Here is a 17241-nt window from a genome sequence, read left to right on the forward strand (position 1 = left end):
AGCTTTTTTCCTGCTCAGTCTCATGCCTTGGCTTTGGGATTTGGCTGTGAAAAGGGGAAGCATTTCCAGGTAGGAAAGTCTGGAGCATCTCGCTCAGTGTGAGGGCCAACGAGCGCTGCAGCGGTAGGGAAGGGAAGGAAGTGCCCTGTGAGCACGGAGCGGGACACGCGGCACCGAGGGTCAGGGTGTGCCAAAAGGTGAGACAGAAACGTGCAGAGCACAGCGAGCACGGCTGCATCGGGGTGGCTGTGCTAATGGGAGTGTGCTTTTCTCTTACAGAAAATGAAGCCCATAGTCCAAAGAAGACGATCAGCCCCTTCTGCCATTACTAAAGCTCTCAGCAAGTCCAGATGTCATCCCAGGTAGAGGAGATATCTTTTTGACCCCTTATTTTTGTCTTTCTGCATGTACAGACCAAACTCCAATTGCTTTTCTTCTTGAGTTCAAAATATCTAGGAGAATTTTTGTGTGGACAGGTAAGGAATATTTTCTGGTTTGCTGGAACATGCTTTAAAAATGCGTCACAGAGAAAGCACAGTGCTAGACCTTAATCTCCATTACAGAAATGTAAGCCAGAATAACTCCAGTGAGCTCTGTGAAGCTACTCGGGGCTTTCTTTGCAGCAGAGATAAGAAAATCTCACCCATATGGGAAAACAGCCATAGCGAAGGTGAGCTCTGTGCCTGCTGGCTGCACACAGGACACTTCTCTGCTGAGACACAGTGACCGGACACTTGTCATCGTCTTTGCAAACGCAGGCTGTTTAGCTGTTTGGGAAGCTGTGCCTCCCGAAAAGAATAAGAAACTTTCCTTTAAATATATCTCCATCCGCTATGCCTGTAAAGAGCAGAAATAGCTGTGTCCAGCTCCTCTGCTGGATGCTTCCTTGAGGCACTCTGGCTGGGCAGTCAATGAACGTTTAGCTGATGGATTCATCACTGTTTAGTCTACCATCTCACCAGCAATGGACAGTGGTATGAGAAACAGAAACAGAGGTGCCCCGAGAATGAAACAGCTGATGTCAGAGGAAAGGGAGACAGAAACAAACTGTGGAAAGAGGTGGCCAGTGCAGAGTGAAGGGCTGCTGGGTGCTTGGGCAGCGGTGCCAGCAGCACGTGGCTGTAGTGAGGAACAGGGCTGGGAGAGGACTGAGATGGAGAACAGCCCTGTGTAGCCCTGCTTGGGCTCTGCCCGCGTCAGCTCTGTGGCAGGAGCAGAGTCAGACCCATCCCCTGTGCTCTGCCTGCAACAAGGCAGATTGAGATTTAACGCTGCCTCCATCCCCAATGAGCATCTGGCTGTTTCACCCCAGCATGACGGTGCAGGCAGGAAACACAGTGGGAACGATGGGCTTTTTACAGCTGTCTCCCCAGACACAGACCCCCGGGAGCAACACTGGGGACACCAGGGAGCCTGTCGGCTCTCCCTTAGAGCCATGTAGCACGGCATCGGTTCTGGTCCTTTGGTGGGAGAACCACCAGGACCTGGCCCTGCTTTGGGAGTTCCAGGTCTCCTGACAAATGATAGCAGATTTCCCTCACTGCCAGCTTCTGTGAATGGGCTCAGTGGTGACCTCGGTGGGAAAAGCTGGTTCAATGGATTAACATTTTGGCCACAAACATCTACTTTTCATTCTCCGTAGGGAATTGTTGCAGGTGCCAGGGTGCATCCTGCTTTTGTGGATCATCTCTGCAGGACCCAGTCTCATAGGTGAAGAAAGAGCAGAGCTTACTTTCATTCTTTCATTCAGTTTTCTCCTGGCCAAGTGATGGAGCCCTTGTCATTCTTTCCTGCATCCAGTTTGCACAAAAAATAAAAATAAAAATAATAAAAAAATGACTTTATTTGGCCAGAGAACATCCCTATGAAGGAGGGGAGTTCCAAGTGCCTCTTTTGATGGATTTGGATTGCTGTGGCGGAAGCTGGTTTCATGCCATCTTTGCTCAGGCGCCCAGAGCCCAGGGAAGGTTTTTGCTGTTGGCTGCTGTGCACACGAGCTGCGCAGCTCCCCAGCCCTGGGCGATCCCCTGCAGCGGGGCCTGCGGTGCAGCGCTGGTGGTGCAGAGGAAGAGGGGATTTCTGGACCTGCTGCTGCAGGGCATCGCAGGAGGCAGGGGGACCAGTGGCTGTCCCAGATGAGGAGGGGACCTGTCTGGGACTGCTTGCTGACTTCAGACAAAGTGCAACAGCCGTGGCCAGAACGTGACTCAGTCTCAGAAGAAACCCGAGTCACTGGATCCCAGCCAGGTGACCCAGAACGGGATGCTGGGATCTGCAGAGCCCTTCTCTGTGCCACAGCCCTGTGCGGTTCAGAGCACATAGCAGACCCGAGTCAAGATGCAAAAGCCATGCGTCCCCTTGCCACTCCGTGTTGCATGGTGCCACCAGCGAGGGATCCTGGTCATTTTACATCTTTTTTGAATCACAGCTTGTACACCTGTGCAGAGGATAAGTACTTTGCTTGAGTGAGAATGGCTCAGGAATGAAGATTTGAGCAGCCTCATCCCTCCAGCCTTGGTGTAGGTGTTCACATTGACTTGAGGCAGATGGAGTTAATCGAACAGAGGCTGCAGTGCAGTTTGTAGCTGGGTCAGCACTTGGAGAGGTGCTAGGTGGTCAGACTGCACCAGGACACCACTTAGCACGAACTGTATGGGAAAGGATTTCTGACAGTCTTGTGGTTTCTTCTCCTCCCACAGGGAAGTCGCCCTCTCCTCCTCCCACTCGGACAATGGGCTCCCGAGCGGCTTGAGCAGCAGCCCAGGCTCCGCTTTCATCCTGGATGAGCGAGTGCAGCTAACTGTGGGCCTGCAGACTCAGGAGAGACACCTGATCCTGTTCAGCGATGCGCTCATCGTCGCCAAGTCCAAGTAAGAGGCATTCACTCTCGCTCATCCTCCCAGTCCCTCCAGCTGAGGCTGGACGCTGAGCTATTTGTGGAGCAGGCATCACAACCACCCTTCTTTCCAAGCTTGTCCATAAAATGTGGCATCCTCTCATTTCCATCTCCAGAAATACCTCTTGGTATTAAAGTTCCACAATATTTTCCTGAAGGGAATTGTTGTCTAAGTCATTTTGCCCTTTTACTTAACTGTCTTCTTCAAGAAACAGCATGAGGGCAGGAGGCAACAAGTGCAGACAACTGATTCCTGCTCTGGTCTCTTCTGCCAGCGTTTCATGTAATACCTAAGTGAGCAGCTTGAGTAGCTTCAATTATTAGAAAGACAGCATAGCTGGTGGCTAGTCTGAGCCACCCTCTGCCTGCCCGTGGCGCTCATGAGCCACACTGCTGTAAGCCACAGCTGTCCTGCCTCAGCCACCAACCCCAAATCAGCTTGCAGACCCTTCTGGTAGTGCCTGCACATGCCGAGGCATTTCACTTTGGGGCTGTTGCTGTATCTGCAGGACTAGAGGATGGTGTGACCAGAATGTGGAGGTCTAGGTGTTAGGATATGAACTAAGAAATCCATGATTTGAATTGCAGATCCTCCTCCAGCTTGAAGCTGAAAAAGCAGGTGCGCCTGAGTGAAGTATGGACCAGCCCCTGCCTCAGCGAAGTGACAGAGAAAAAGATGAGTCCCGAGAATTCGTTTGTCATCGGCTGGCCTACCACCAATTATGTTGTCACCTTCAGGTATCACATCAGACCCAAGTCCTCCATTTGTGGCCCAGGAGCTGCCCAAGTCCTCCTTCAAGCCAAGAGATGACTGAGAGTGTAGGGACTGCACCCTACTATACTCACTATCCCATTGAGTATAGGACTGCTACTAACATTTAGCAGTGAAGGGAAGTTAGATCTTGGGAGGCAGTCCTGTTAGAATTATACTTGCAGGTTGTCCCCTGAGAACCTTTTAAATGTGAGGGCTGAGCCTCGTCCTAGTGAGGACTGATCCTGCAGAGCGTCTTGGAGCAGCACATCCAAATCTGCCACAGAAGCCAGCTGGGCCATTATGTAACCTGCAAGTGTGTTGTTTCAGCAACTGCCAGCAGCCACTTCTCTACAAGATTAGCCCTAGACTGAGAATTTTTCAGTGTGAAGAATAGGTTAGTCATGCCCATGCCAGTGAGATTTTCCAGGTGGCCTGTGCCAGGATTAAAGTCTTTATCCATCACTAGCATGCCCTGGGCAAACCTTCTTTTTGCAATTGTCTGCCAGGCTGTCCCAAACCCACAGCAACAGCTCATAAAGATGGAGAGGTCCTTTAGGATGGGCCTACACAAGCAGCACAGCCCAGAACTTGCTATGTCCCTGCTAACTCCCCAGATAGAAAAGTGAAGGACCTTGGGACAGACTAGAATAACCAGATGATGTCCAAATGTCATTAAAAAGGCTAATCCAGTGCTGTGCCTGGAGACTCAGGTCTCCACCAGCTCAGGCATCTGCTCTATCCTCTGCTTTGTCAAGGAGTGAAGCCATCACTTATTGGGGTCCTTCTGTCCCCCTGCTATGGCTGGACAGTGGGGCTGGTCCGGGCAGCTCCTGCTGCTTTCTTGAGGCAGCTGCCTCCTTATAAAGGAAACGGGAATCACTATCATTTCACACTTGCTGTCTCATCTTCAAAATCCTGGCTAATCCACCCTGTGTCACTGATTCTGGCCTTGGGGCTCATGCTCTCACACATAAGCAGGCGTTTGTGTTTCACTCCAAACCCAACAGCATCCCCATTTCCTTCATGTTGCTGAGACCTGAGCAGCCTAAGCTGGTGGCTGAAGCTTCTAGGAACTGCAGATGCTGGAAAGGAAATAGCAGTAGAAAAAATAGTAATTAAAGGTCATTGCAAAAATATTAAAGACCCACAAGATGAGTTACCTCCAGCATCACAAAGATTTTCATTTCTTATCTGAACACTTGTCAGCCAAGGCAGGAAATGTAGTTCAGTTTGTTGCTGGGATTTTTTATGATGATGATTGTTGTTATTCATCAAAATAGAACAGAACCAGGAAAAGACTGTGCTTTTGTTCCTGGGCTTTGCAGGAAGGAACTTTGACTTACAGCTATATATAAGTGAAACTAGGTAAAGTTTCCAGAGACCATGAACCACTCAGCATTTTTTTGATGATCTGCCTCTTTCTTTATCTTCAGCTCAGCCAACGTGAAGGAGCAGTGGCTCTCCACATTACTCTGGTAAGTGACACTCCATCATCATTATTCTGGGTGTCTCTTCTGCAGCCCTCAGAAGAAATAAAAGATGCCAGATATCAAAACACTTCTGATTTTCAGGACACTAAGTGCCTGGCTACCATTTGAAAATTGGATGTAGAAACCCTTGGTGAAAACAAAATCAGTTTTGACAGTCCAGAAAAGATTAAATCCACTAGAAGATAACATTTTTGGAGCACATTTGGGTTTTGTTTTGTTTTGCTTTTGTTTTCTTTGGAGCTAGATGTTGGCTTTGCTAATCACTATGGAAATATCACAAATTATGTTGATTCTTCAGATGATTTTTGCTTTGATCAAAAGTTTGTATTTCATGGCATCTAGAGACTCCGTTTTTGTTTTGTTTTGTTTTTCTAATATTATGATTTTGAGTGTTGTTTCCAGTTACATCCAGGCAGAAGTGTATAGGTACAGAGAGGGGAATGGTCTCCTGTTTTGTGGAGAACATTACCATAAGACTACTGGAAGCTGTTACACTAGAGACATCTGTATTAAAGTATTGCCATGTGGGTTGTTTGTTTCTTTTCTTTTCTTTTCTGGGGCCTCAAAGAAAAATAAGCCAGTAAGAGTGTATGACCACACTGTGAACTTTGCATGTTATTATTACTGACATAATTAATCCTTAGTATTATAGTGCCAAGGAGCAGGTCACTCAGACCTCTTGGATCCAAAACTTAAGGTTGTACTTGAGTTCTCTTGGCAAATTATATTCCTCCGCTTTCCTTTCAGGCATATCAGTGAGACAAAACAGAATGAAGACCTGAAGACTCTGGCCCTTCAGATCCTTGTGCTGGATGCTGATAGCTGCTCCTCTGTAAGTAAAACTAGGAAACTGTTCATCAGACCAATAATACATGGAGATCTGTGAGGTTGTGGAAGGCAGATAGCATTGTGATGCTGCTGATGATATCCCTGTTTAAAACACATCTCCCACCTGCAAAGGTTTTGGAGAGTGTGCAGCTGCATGGTTCCTGCTGGAAACTCAGTCAGAGGAAACTGGGAGATAGTCAGACCCTTAGCAAAGAACAGTTAATTCTTAAGATTATTCTTGGCCTCTGGCTTCTTCCTTATTTTTCTTCTGCTTTATTTCATAGTAATGATGGTTTGTGGTTGGATGCCCAGCAATTCCCATTTTCAATGTCATAAACTGGGGGTGCTGATCATGAAAGAGCCACAAGCGTGTTCTCCTGCATTCATATGCTGCAATGTGCTCCTGTCTCTTCATTTCATAAGCATATGTTTCTAGGCTTCATGCCAAACTTCGAGGGTTACCTTCTCCTCCTAGTGTCTCTTCCATTAGAGAAAGGCCCCAAACACCCTTGATTTTTTAGTGCCAGAGATGAGCCCTTTGGAGTGACAAGGGCACAATGATCAGTCACTAACCACTGTGATCAAATGCAACATCTGAGCACTACTCAGTTTCTGTGATTCCCACTGGCTGATGCCTTTGAATGTTATAGCAAACCAGTGATAGAAATAGCTGGGAAGAGTTTTCACACTGCATAATGATTCCAGTGCAGATTGAATTGGCACAACTATTCTAACCATCAACAATTAATAAAGGCAGTCTGTAGACAGATTAGGGACATTTCCCCCCACCAATTTTCGAGCTACAAGAAATTGCAATGAAAATTCCTGGGTTTAATCAGCTTCCTCTATTTTCTTTGTTTTCATTTCTAGACTATCACAGTCAACGTGTCCAACATGGAAACTGTAGACAGTGTGATCAAGAAGACACTGGAGCAGCTTGGACTTCCTGTAAGTGGCAATTGTATAGTCTACCTGGCCTTCGCTTAAGAGCTGGCCATGTCTGGTTTATGGAACACTGCAGATGTGAAGAACCATAGATTTGCTCCAGTTAAACTTTAAGGCATTAATATTCTCTGGGCTGCTGAATGAAGCAATCTGTTTACATGGATACAAAAATTTACACATGCTTCCATCCTGCATTAAAGCCAGCCCTTGTGCAAGGAAGTCCTGTGGATTTCAGAAGAGTTCAAAACTTATGCTCAAAATTAGTCTTGAGCTGGGTTTGTCAAAGGATTATTAATGTAGCAATGAAACTGAGTAAATCAGTGGTGTTATCAGACAAACCTTTTTCATTCCTACATCCCTTTACCCAGAGTGGTCCATAAATCACAGTATTTAAGAGAAGGCACTGATACTGTCCCAGTAGTTTAATACCAAGGAAGGCTGAAATAGTGCTGGGAATATTGCTGAAATAGTCCTGGGAAGCCTCATTCTCACCATACATTAAGAGAATCACTTCTGTTATGCCATATGCTCATGTGTAGTTTTATTAACACAAGGCTGATCATCATACTCCGTAGCACCCCAGTCAGAGAAAGATGAATCTTTCTCACCTTTCTGGAGCCTGCAGAACACATGAGGTCAATACATCACGCCCTGTGACTGTGCTTTGGCATGCAAGGGACGTAGGAAATACTTGGGATGGTAGGAATTCAAATAGGCAGATTCCTTGCCTGACCTGACAGCAGTAGCTGAATGCATTGGTCCGTTGAGGTGGAAGATGGTATTGTGCCTCACAAGGATGCTGACGTTCCTGAGCAAGCATGGGGACTCCACTGCTGGGTCTTTGCTCAGCATGTCAAGGGATTTCCTGAGTTATCGCCCACGGGTGGACATTCAGGAAACCCTAGTGTGGGTTTGCATCCTGCCAGCTTCTAATCCCTCTGACTCCTGAACCTTTCCCCCTCTGCCACTCGCCTGTCCCTCCCAGCCGCACTGCGTCCCAGAGATGGCCACATGCTTCCCGTCCCTTGCCCACTCAGCCCTTAGCCCTATCCATTGCTTCCTGTCTGTGCAGCCTTGTGGACCCTCTTCCTGGCTTCCTTGACCTAATTTTTCTCTCCTCTTTCTCCCTCCAGGGTAGAACAAGTGATCACCACCTCTGGGTGATCTCCGGAAAAGACGACTCTGCTTACCCTCTCATTGGTAAGAGCTGTCTAACTTCTTCCCCATGAACCAAGGCCTATTTGAACTTTTTATGAAATTTGGAACACTTTAGTTCTTCTGAGAATGTTTACAGTGCTTTAGGTTTGCTCTTTTTTTAGGTGCTTTCTTGAGAGTTTATAGGTTTGTCAGAAACCAGCCAAAAGATAGCGAGGGCCCTTGTCCTCAGGCCCTTTCTGCTGAATCAGAGCAAGGGAACACTAGTGGTCTCGACAGGCAGCTCATATCTGCACTAAACAATCGCCTGTAGGATCCAGTCAGGTGGAAGAGAGAAGTAAGCTCTGATCTACCCAGCATTTAATCCAAAGCCACTGCTGCATGGAATCTGCTGCTTGGAGCTCTGACAGGTGATCGATGGTTTGGCCATTGCGCAGACTATTTTGTCCTGCAGCGTACTGCTTAGTTATACCAAAAAAACAAAAAAAGGAATCTGCTTTAATCCCACGTTGTGTTTTCAGTAACAGCTGAATAAATATTTCCCCATGCTTTACAGGGAGTTTCTGCATGTTGCTTTATTGAAGATATTTTGCTCCAAGTAAGCTGTCATAAGAACACTGTTATTATGGGGCTCATTACACTGCACATTTATTTGTAGGCAGTGATATTTTCCAAGTGGTTCTAGCACATGATTATTTTCTGTATCCATCCATCACAGACTAGACCATTACTGTAGGGAAGTTCCTGAGCTGAACAATGCTTACAGTATTTTCTTAAATAGATCTCAAACCCTAATAATGGTGATTTTTTATGTAATATATTTTATATAATATAATGTTACATATAGAAGAGTGGCTGGCCAGGTATAGCTTCATATACTTGTTTGTATAACAATATATACTTGTATATATAACAATATATACTTCATATACTTGTTTTTTATCTGAGCCATCGGATGTGGCTGCTTCCTCTGCCTAGGTTTGGAGCTGCTTTTTGATAGTTCTGCTGGCCGTTGATGCCCTTCTTTACTCAACAGGGCACGAGCATCCTTTCAGCATCGCATTGAACTGTCTCCGAAACTCTGCCAACCAGCAACAAGGAACCGACAATAACATCTTGCTGGCTGATGGGACAGAGGCTTCCCTCTTCGATCAGCTCCCGAAGGAAAAACAGTGCCAGTTTGTCCTGAAACCCAGGCTCCAAGCTTCCATGCAGCTGAGGAGAGGTAGGGGCTGAAGCAATGTCTTATGAGACAGAGACTGCTGCTCCCCATGGCAACTTGGAAGTGCTCCTATGTGAAACGCTTGCACCAAGTGGCTCCCACACCTGGGTGTGTGCCAAGTCCTTGCCCTGCTAGGAGGCTTGTCTGCAGCCGTAGATCACTTGCTGGTCAGCAGGAAGGAGCGGCACATGTAACGAAGGTCTGTGCTTTGTTTCAGAGTCATTGCAGAAACACACCAAAAGAAAGAAGTCCTTGATTGACTGGGCCCTGCGCCGCAGTACCAGCACACCCACAGGCAGCCCTCCTTCCCAGTCACCCACCACCCCACGGAAACTCTTCGGCCTGTCTCTTTCCTCTGTCTGTCCTGATGGGATCCTTCCCAAGCCTATCATGGTAAGCAGCAGCCCATCCTGGCATAAATTTTGTGCGTACTACCTGTTTAGTCAGGAATTTAAAGTCACTTGTGGTATTTACAGGATTGGATAGGGATAAGAACAGCATTTTCCTGTGGTTCAGATCTAGCTGAGCAGCAAGGGTGAAAGATCCCTTCCTGCATCCCCTCCTGCATTATCTATATCACTTCCTGCACAGATGTCCATCCTGTTTCTGTGGGCATCTCCACACAGGTCATCACAACCTAACAGGGGCAATGTCAATGCTGTGTAGCCTAGACCTCCTTCACTACAAGAATCAACTGACCTCAGCTGGTACTTGCGGCAGGATAAGATCACTCTTGTCTCTGGCTCAGTCCTGATAAGCCTTATCTGAAATTGTGTTATAGTATGTGAGTCATAATACACTCTAATGATACGGTAAAACATTAAGCTTTTAAGTATAACTGGACTTTTTCTTAGGATATGCTGCTCCTGCTTTACCATGAAGGTCCCTCTACCAGGGGCATTTTCAGGCGCTCTGCCAATGCCAAGACTTGCAAGGAACTGAAAGAGAAACTGAACTCTGGCGATGATGTCCAGGTGGATGGAGAGTCAGTCTTTGTGGCTGCAGCAGTCATCACGGTATGTGTGGCCATGTAACTCAGCTGTCCAGGCTAGTCGCAACTTCTTTCTGTTAGTAAGGAAGCAACATGAGCCTTTATGGGGAGGGAAGGTTTGTGGGGTAGCAAGACATTTTCCAGCCAAGCATGTTCCCTCCTGATGGTTTGGTCCATCTATGTCCATCAGACCTGACGGTGATTGTTTTAACATTCAGATGTGTGCATTCATCCTCAGGCCGCTGTTTTATTTTGCACCTTCCTGTACAAAGGCCACAGAGTGTGGTCATGTCCAACCTCCAAGATAACCATGGTATTCATTCATAGGTTATCTCAGTGTGAAAGAGCGTGCCCGAGTCTGGACTCCACAGTTCAGGTGCTGTGCTCACCTCGGTAGGAGGCTTTATGGGGCCAGCACCAGAGCTGTCCTTTCTGGTCAGAGAGGAGGCTGCAGGGAGACACCACAGGAGTGTGACTCCATCTGCATGTGTCTGCCCTGCATCCTCCAGCAGAGCCAGGAGCAAAGGCAAGCTGAGCCTTTACCCACTCATCAGCCAGCAAGTATGAGCGAAAACTTCCCCCGAATCCACATGGAGGGGTTGTCTGAAATTCGGATAAGAGCCAAGCTTTAATAAGGAGAGGCCTGGCAATTAGATCTGGCTAGAGCAATTCATTAACCTGAAATATCAATAAACATACTTGTTTCTTGCACTTATTGGCCTAGTACAGCAACCTGCTCAGTGGGAAGATATTCAGGCACTTTTCAACACAAGTCACATGTTAAGTTGTTAAACAGTCCCCTGAGAAAAGTAGCAACAATATCCATTGCTAGAAATGTTTAGAATAGGACTGTAACGCTTAAATATTAGTTGTTTACTGTTATAGTAGAGAGGACAACCCTGTTCAAAGAAAGGGCAGGGCGTGGGGGTTGACTGTCCACCCTCCTCCAGCACAAATGCAGACAAGACTCTGCTGTGCTGCAGATGACAAGTTTTATTGGAGCGGAGAGGGGAGGAGAAATGTATGTGTATATCTCATTTTATCTTGTGCTTATATGAATAAACACTGACTTTATGCATCATGAAACCAACACAAGAAATTAAAAACTGACCAGACTGCTCTGCATATATATATTTAATTCAGGATTTTCTCCGAAATATACCTGACAGTGTTCTATCCTCAGACATGCACGGACTGTGGATGGAAGCTGTGGATACAGAAAATCGGACTCATAAGATTGAAGCCATCAAAAGGTTTGTAAAAGCTTTTGTAAAAGCTTCTCTTGGTGGGAAAAGGGGAAGTATGTGGCCTTAAGCATAGTCATCGTGTTCTGGGAGACTCCAGGCCACAGCAGAGCTCCAGCTGCTTTTTAGTGTCATGGTCAGAACATTTTCCTTTCAGTAATCTTTTACGAACATTGTTAACATTTCTGGAAAAAAAAAAAACAGTCATTAGAAAATTATTTTCTGGTGACCAGTTCAAATTACCAGAACCCTTTTTTCAGCAAACTTAAAAGGCACAGTAATCCAGCCACCAGAAGTACATCAGATATTAAGAGATTTACATCTTTAACAATTACAAAAATTTTTATGTGCACAAAACAAAGCTGACTGGGATAAATCTCATCCTGTAGATGGCTCAGCTCATTTTTTGAACTGGATTTCTGAACCTCCTCCGTTATCTCTATAGCTGGAGCATGGGCAAGAGCATTGTCTGGGGTGCATTCCCACATAAATACATCCCATTTACATATGGTTGTAAATTTGTGGCTCCCAAGTTTTTGGAGGAGAATGACAAAAGCCAGAAGTGGGCAAAAGCTTTGGGAAGCAATTTCTGATATCCAAAGACCAGATTTTTGTGAACAACACTATTTCGGTTTGCTCCCTCTCTCTGCACAGTCTTGTCAATCAGCTCCCAGAGGCCAACTTCATTTTGCTCAGACACCTCTTTGGAGTCCTGCATCACATTGAGCAGAATTCGGGCGTGAATCAGATGAATGCCTTTAACCTGGCTCTTTGCATCGCACCCAACATGCTGTGGCTACCCAGTCCCACTGGGCCTGAAGAGGAGAGCAGGTCTACAAAGAAGGTATTTTTTTGTAGGTTTGGCCTCATGATGGTCTTTCCTTCATACAGCTTTTTTATGGGAACAGTATTCCTTTCATAGAATAAGAGGAGGCCTAGGGTCAGAGAGAGCTGAGCAGCTTCATCCTTTCCTCTCCCCAGCAGCAGCTGTGCTGGAAGGGAACTTGGCCGCTTGGTCTATCCAAAGCAGAAAGAGCAGCTGTGCCTGCTCTATATCAGGTGAGCTTGCCTTCTGGGCAAGCATTCACCAGAAGGATGGAGCACCTTTTGTTAGACACTGCCACTTTGGCTGGACCTAGCACTGAACAGGGCAATACATCAGAGGGGGAAAAAATTACTTGTTGTTTATGAGATGCTGTGAATAGTAAGGAAAAACACAGCCCATGCTACACCAGGCTCACCTCACCAGTTCATGTCATTCAGCTTCTTGGCCAAGGTTTGGTTAATACAGAAGTGTTGCTGCATCCCTCAGCTTCTTGACCAAAAGGTTCTGTGGGAAATTACATCTTCATCTAAGAAAAGTCATCTCTGAGGTGCCTTTCAGGTCTGATTTGACTTGGTTTGTATAATTGGCTGTGTTTCCTTGAAACTAACTCCAGGAATTCATGTCTTTGGCAGGTGGCCATGTTAGTGCAGTTCCTGATTGAAAACTCAGCGGAGATTTTTGGAGGTGACATTGCTTCCTTGTTTCAAAGAGCAGACAAAAAGAAGTCCAAAAGCTCAGGGGACTCCCTAGGTAAGTTGATGGCACGGTGTCTTCCAGGAGTGTTCCTTACTAACAGAAACTCATATGAAATGTTTGCTTTACCCTTCACTTCTCTACTAAGGAAAACCATTGTAAAACAGTTAGTTTTGGTTTTCCCTTTCCCTGTCAGGCACAGACAGGAAGGGGAAGGCTGAGGGCTGAGGTACACCACCTTCAATGTGTCCTTGAAAGTGGTTGTCTTTCTCCTTGTCTGCTGTTCTATCTACTCCAGGCCTTCCATCTTAGAGAGAGAAACCACAGGGGTTTCAATAGCCATAGCAATACATAGCTCACCAACTTTTTCTTCCTAGTCAGTTTTCTAAAGTTAAACCAAATAGTTGAATGTAAAGAGATCTAGTCACCTATTTTAACTGTCCTATGAATGCAAACTAGCAGTGAAAGCTCAGGTCATCAAGCGAGACTTTTTGGTGGTGTTCCCAGTAGTTATCTAGGCTCTGAGAAAATCATGAATCTTTGTTTACACATCTTCAAAATGAAGCTAATAATATTTCCCTGCCATGGCTGTAAAGCACTGTACTGGGTTGGGAGGGCATAGGCAACAGATTAATTTGCACTGTCTGCCCCAGGCATAGGCTTGACTCAGCATGATGATTCCTCTGATGAGCTGGAGTTTTCTGCTTGTGACCCAGAAGGACCAAAGCATCACCTGGAGCCTGAAACAGATGCCATTTTTGAACCATCCAGCAGCTTGTTACTGGATGAGGAGCAGAAAGACTGGGACTTGTTCAGTGAGATCACAGCTTGCTACCAAAGCAAAGCTCAGAAGAACGCCAGCGCAGACAGCTACGACCTGGAAGATGATGGCTCCTTCTGCTCCATTGGGTCAATACGTTCCCTCAGCCCAGCCCGGGAGCGGTGCTCATCAGAGCCCAGTGTCTGCCTCAGCTCCCAGCTTCCTGCCCAGAGCCACGAGCCAGTGGCCCGTCAGTCCAGCTGTGATGCCACCATCATGCACAGCCACACTGACTACATCCACCGGCTCAAGCAACTGCAGGTGGAGAGCCAGAAGCTGATTGACGAAGGTCTAAGCCCTGGAGTCAATAAGGCCAGGCAGAACCTCTGGCAATCACCTCAGACCAGCTGTACAGTGAAGAAGCTGAGCCTGCAGAAATCCAGCCTGTCTAATAGGTCTAGCTTTTCTAGCTTGTCCTCTACCACCACCTCCCCATCTGCTTCCTCACTGAGCTCCTTGGACAGTGCTTTCTCTTACTGCTCAGAGTCATCAGCTATTAGTCCCACAGATGTCTCATCCCTGCCTTTCATGTTCGGGACATCTGCCAGGCTCCATGCTGTGTCCCCCAGGATTGCCAGGAGGTCCCTAAAAGAATGGCATAAGTCCCTGACGTCCCCTTTACCTTCAAACCCCTGTGACCTGGACACTTTCCATGAGTGTGAGCCCAAGGTTGCTGAGAACAGCCGGTGCTCTGGGGAAGGAAGAAGTTCTGCGTCTGTCAGCAGAGCAGCTGTGGGAAACCTGCTGACTGACATTGACTGGGAAGAAGAGGAGAGGCAGCTGAGGTGCATGGGGTCCCCTGGAGCAGAGCTAGGGAGCCTGGGTTATTTCAAGGAGTCTGAACAGGGACCAGAGTGGCCAGCTCCCAGCCCAGCTGATGAGAAATCTCCAGAGATCAGCCACCAGCAGCACAGGCAGAAGGTAGTGAAGCACATTGAGATCAAAAGCATTGATGCCTCCCCTCCAAGTGAGGAAAGCCTGAAACGCACCAAGATAACTTTTTACATGGCCCCAAATAAAGAAAGCTCTTGTGGGTCTCTGGTGGAAGAGGAAAAGGAAAGATTCCCGGTGAGCACCAGCAGCAGCAACTCAGCCAGCAGCAGCAGTGAGCAAAGCCTGTCCAAGGGCTTACAGACTGTAAGGGTCCACATTCCCCAGACAGTTTTCTATGGGCAGAATACCCCCCTAGTCTTGCAATCCATCTCCAGGCGCTACCACCACAGATCAACCACCCCATCCCTGCAGACGGAGCATAAAGCCAGCCCCCACAGTGCCTCCACTCCCCAGGAACCAGAGAGCAAGCCAGTGGAAAAGGCGCAGGCGCCATCCCAGAGCAAGGGCTTCAACACGTTCAGCCACACTATCCGCATCATCCTCCCAGCTTCCATCCGAAACACTGTCAGGGAATATTTCAAGCATGATGAAACCAAGAACTGCCGTGTGACGGAAGCAGAAACAGTGGAGAATGAACTCCTTCGGAGCAGGGTGGAGTGGCTCAGGAACCAGCCACCAGCAGAGGTGGCCACAGAGGAGTGCGATGCGGTGGCACTTGCAGAAGAGACATTTGTCTAGGGAGGTATGGGAGAACTGAATATTTTGTGTGTGTGTGTTTGTGCATCATTAGAAAATATTCTGTAAGATATGACTAAGGTGTGAAGAATCTAACAGGCTGCAAGAGGCAGTAAGTGTAAAGTGTAACACTAATGTGTAAGTAATGCTGGGGGTTAACATTTGTCTGGGTTTGGGTGGGTTTTTTGTTCTTTATTTTTTCTTTACGTCCTTTTTCTACTGAAGATGCTTAATTGACTTGAGTACGGAGTTGCCTGAATACCACCAGACGCTGTCCCTGAATTAGCTACCTGCAGAGTCTTCCTCCATTTCTTTTTAAAGGGGGAAAGGAGAAACTCTGCTTTGTTTTCTTCAGTTATTAATGTGTGTGGATGACTGGAGAACTAGGGTAGCTAAAACTCTCTCGGAATAAGATAACGATGTCCTTTAAGCTTGCACAAAGTTCTCCACTGTTCACTGTTCATCACCAGCAGTCATTCAAAGGAAAGCCCTTCACCTCCACCCCAGAAATCCCTACTACTTTCTTGTGTCACACGGTGGTCTAGCTCACTACTTGTGTTCATTATTGCTTGAAGCTGTGCTCCAGAAACACCAAATGGAGCCCAAGGCTCATCTTCCACTCTCAGAAGTTACTGGTAAACTTTATACTCCAAGATTCCTTTTTTTTTTTTCCCCCACAATTAATTATGTGTTATTTCCCTTTTTACCTACCTCTCTCAAAGCCAGTATTTTGCAGAGCCACAGCTGATACAAAAAACTCTAGCTTGGTCATTTCAGCAGAGTGATGAACATTTATCTTCTGTGGTCTCCCCTGGGAGTAGGTAGTCCTAGTTCTAGGAAAGATATTATTTTTGGTGATGGTGCAATTTCAGAAGACTCTCTTCAGAGAGAGTATGAGTGGAGAACCTAATCAAATCCCTATCAGGAGTTATGACGAAGGTGATAAGTAGGATTTGGTTTTAGCAAGAAGTCAAGGAGCTGTGGAAGTAGTTGAGAGTGTTGTCGAGTGGCTGCTGAAGCAAAGTGCCATGTGTCCAGAAAGCTGTCAGGCCATAAGGATGAGACGATCCAGGCTTCCTCAGAACTAAAGCTGTATTGGAGTATTAATAAATTCCCCTTCAGCTAAATAGATGGTCCAGCATGCTCCAGCCATGTCAGGTATGGACAAGTTCTATACAGGGATGTGCTAACAAGGCAACAATACAGCCAGGGAGCATCCCTATGAGTCCACTCAAGGAAGCTCTCCCAAGAGCTTCCACGATGGGACTTGCTTGAAGGGCTGTGATGCTGCCAGCTGAGCTTTATAAGAAAGGTGAGGCAGCCATATTAGTTTGTGATGTGTTAAGAAAGCAATGGGAAAAGTCTCAAAGGTTAGGAATGGTTCATTTGAAAGTTACCTGAAAGTTTTCTGAATTGACTTCTGTCAGAGGCACGTCTTTTATTCAATTAACAGTAAACCGGTGAAGGAGAACAAAAGAAATGTTTGAACCACAGTGCCTGAGAGCTGAGCCTTGTGGCACAAGTGCCCTTGCAAGCAATATAGCTATTCTTGGAGCCCCAGACCTGCCCTGGCTCAACTCTCGCATAGTTGGGGAAGCCACCTCTGTACAGCAGTCTAGTGAGCACCAATTGCACTGATCCTCCACATATGTCTGGCAGTTGATGGCTGGAAGCTGGGCCAGCACCCCCGCAGTTCATGCCATTGAAAATCCCATCAGGGCTGAGGGAAACTAGAAGTCAATTTGTTTTTTAACTTGCCAACCATGGCACCCTCTGTGTCCATTCACACTGGTGGCCTTTGTATGAGG

The 17241-nt window shown here is 46.7% G+C and overlaps 1 protein-coding gene across 1 annotated transcript; it reads left to right on the forward strand.

Annotated features, from left to right (window-relative positions):
- Positions 1-282: 282 nt before the first annotated feature.
- On the forward strand, positions 283-15474 carry LOC104576353 (uncharacterized). The gene is made up of 14 exons (XM_088527429.1): positions 283-362; positions 2700-2870; positions 3485-3634; positions 5084-5125; positions 5888-5972; positions 6839-6916; positions 8047-8113; positions 9105-9293; positions 9508-9683; positions 10145-10306; positions 11425-11534; positions 12180-12369; positions 12984-13101; positions 13704-15474. The coding sequence occupies exons 1-14, from the start codon at positions 283-285 to the stop codon at positions 15434-15436; spliced, it is 3351 nt and encodes a 1116-aa protein (XP_088383555.1). The 3' UTR covers positions 15437-15474.
- The last annotated feature ends 1767 nt before the right edge of the window (positions 15475-17241 follow it).

This window comes from Tinamus guttatus, unplaced genomic scaffold (assembly GCF_059628265.1).
Source record: "Tinamus guttatus ecotype Peru unplaced genomic scaffold, ASM5962826v1 Tinamus_guttatus_pri_ptg000287l, whole genome shotgun sequence".
Classification (NCBI taxonomy): domain Eukaryota; kingdom Metazoa; phylum Chordata; class Aves; order Tinamiformes; family Tinamidae; genus Tinamus; species Tinamus guttatus.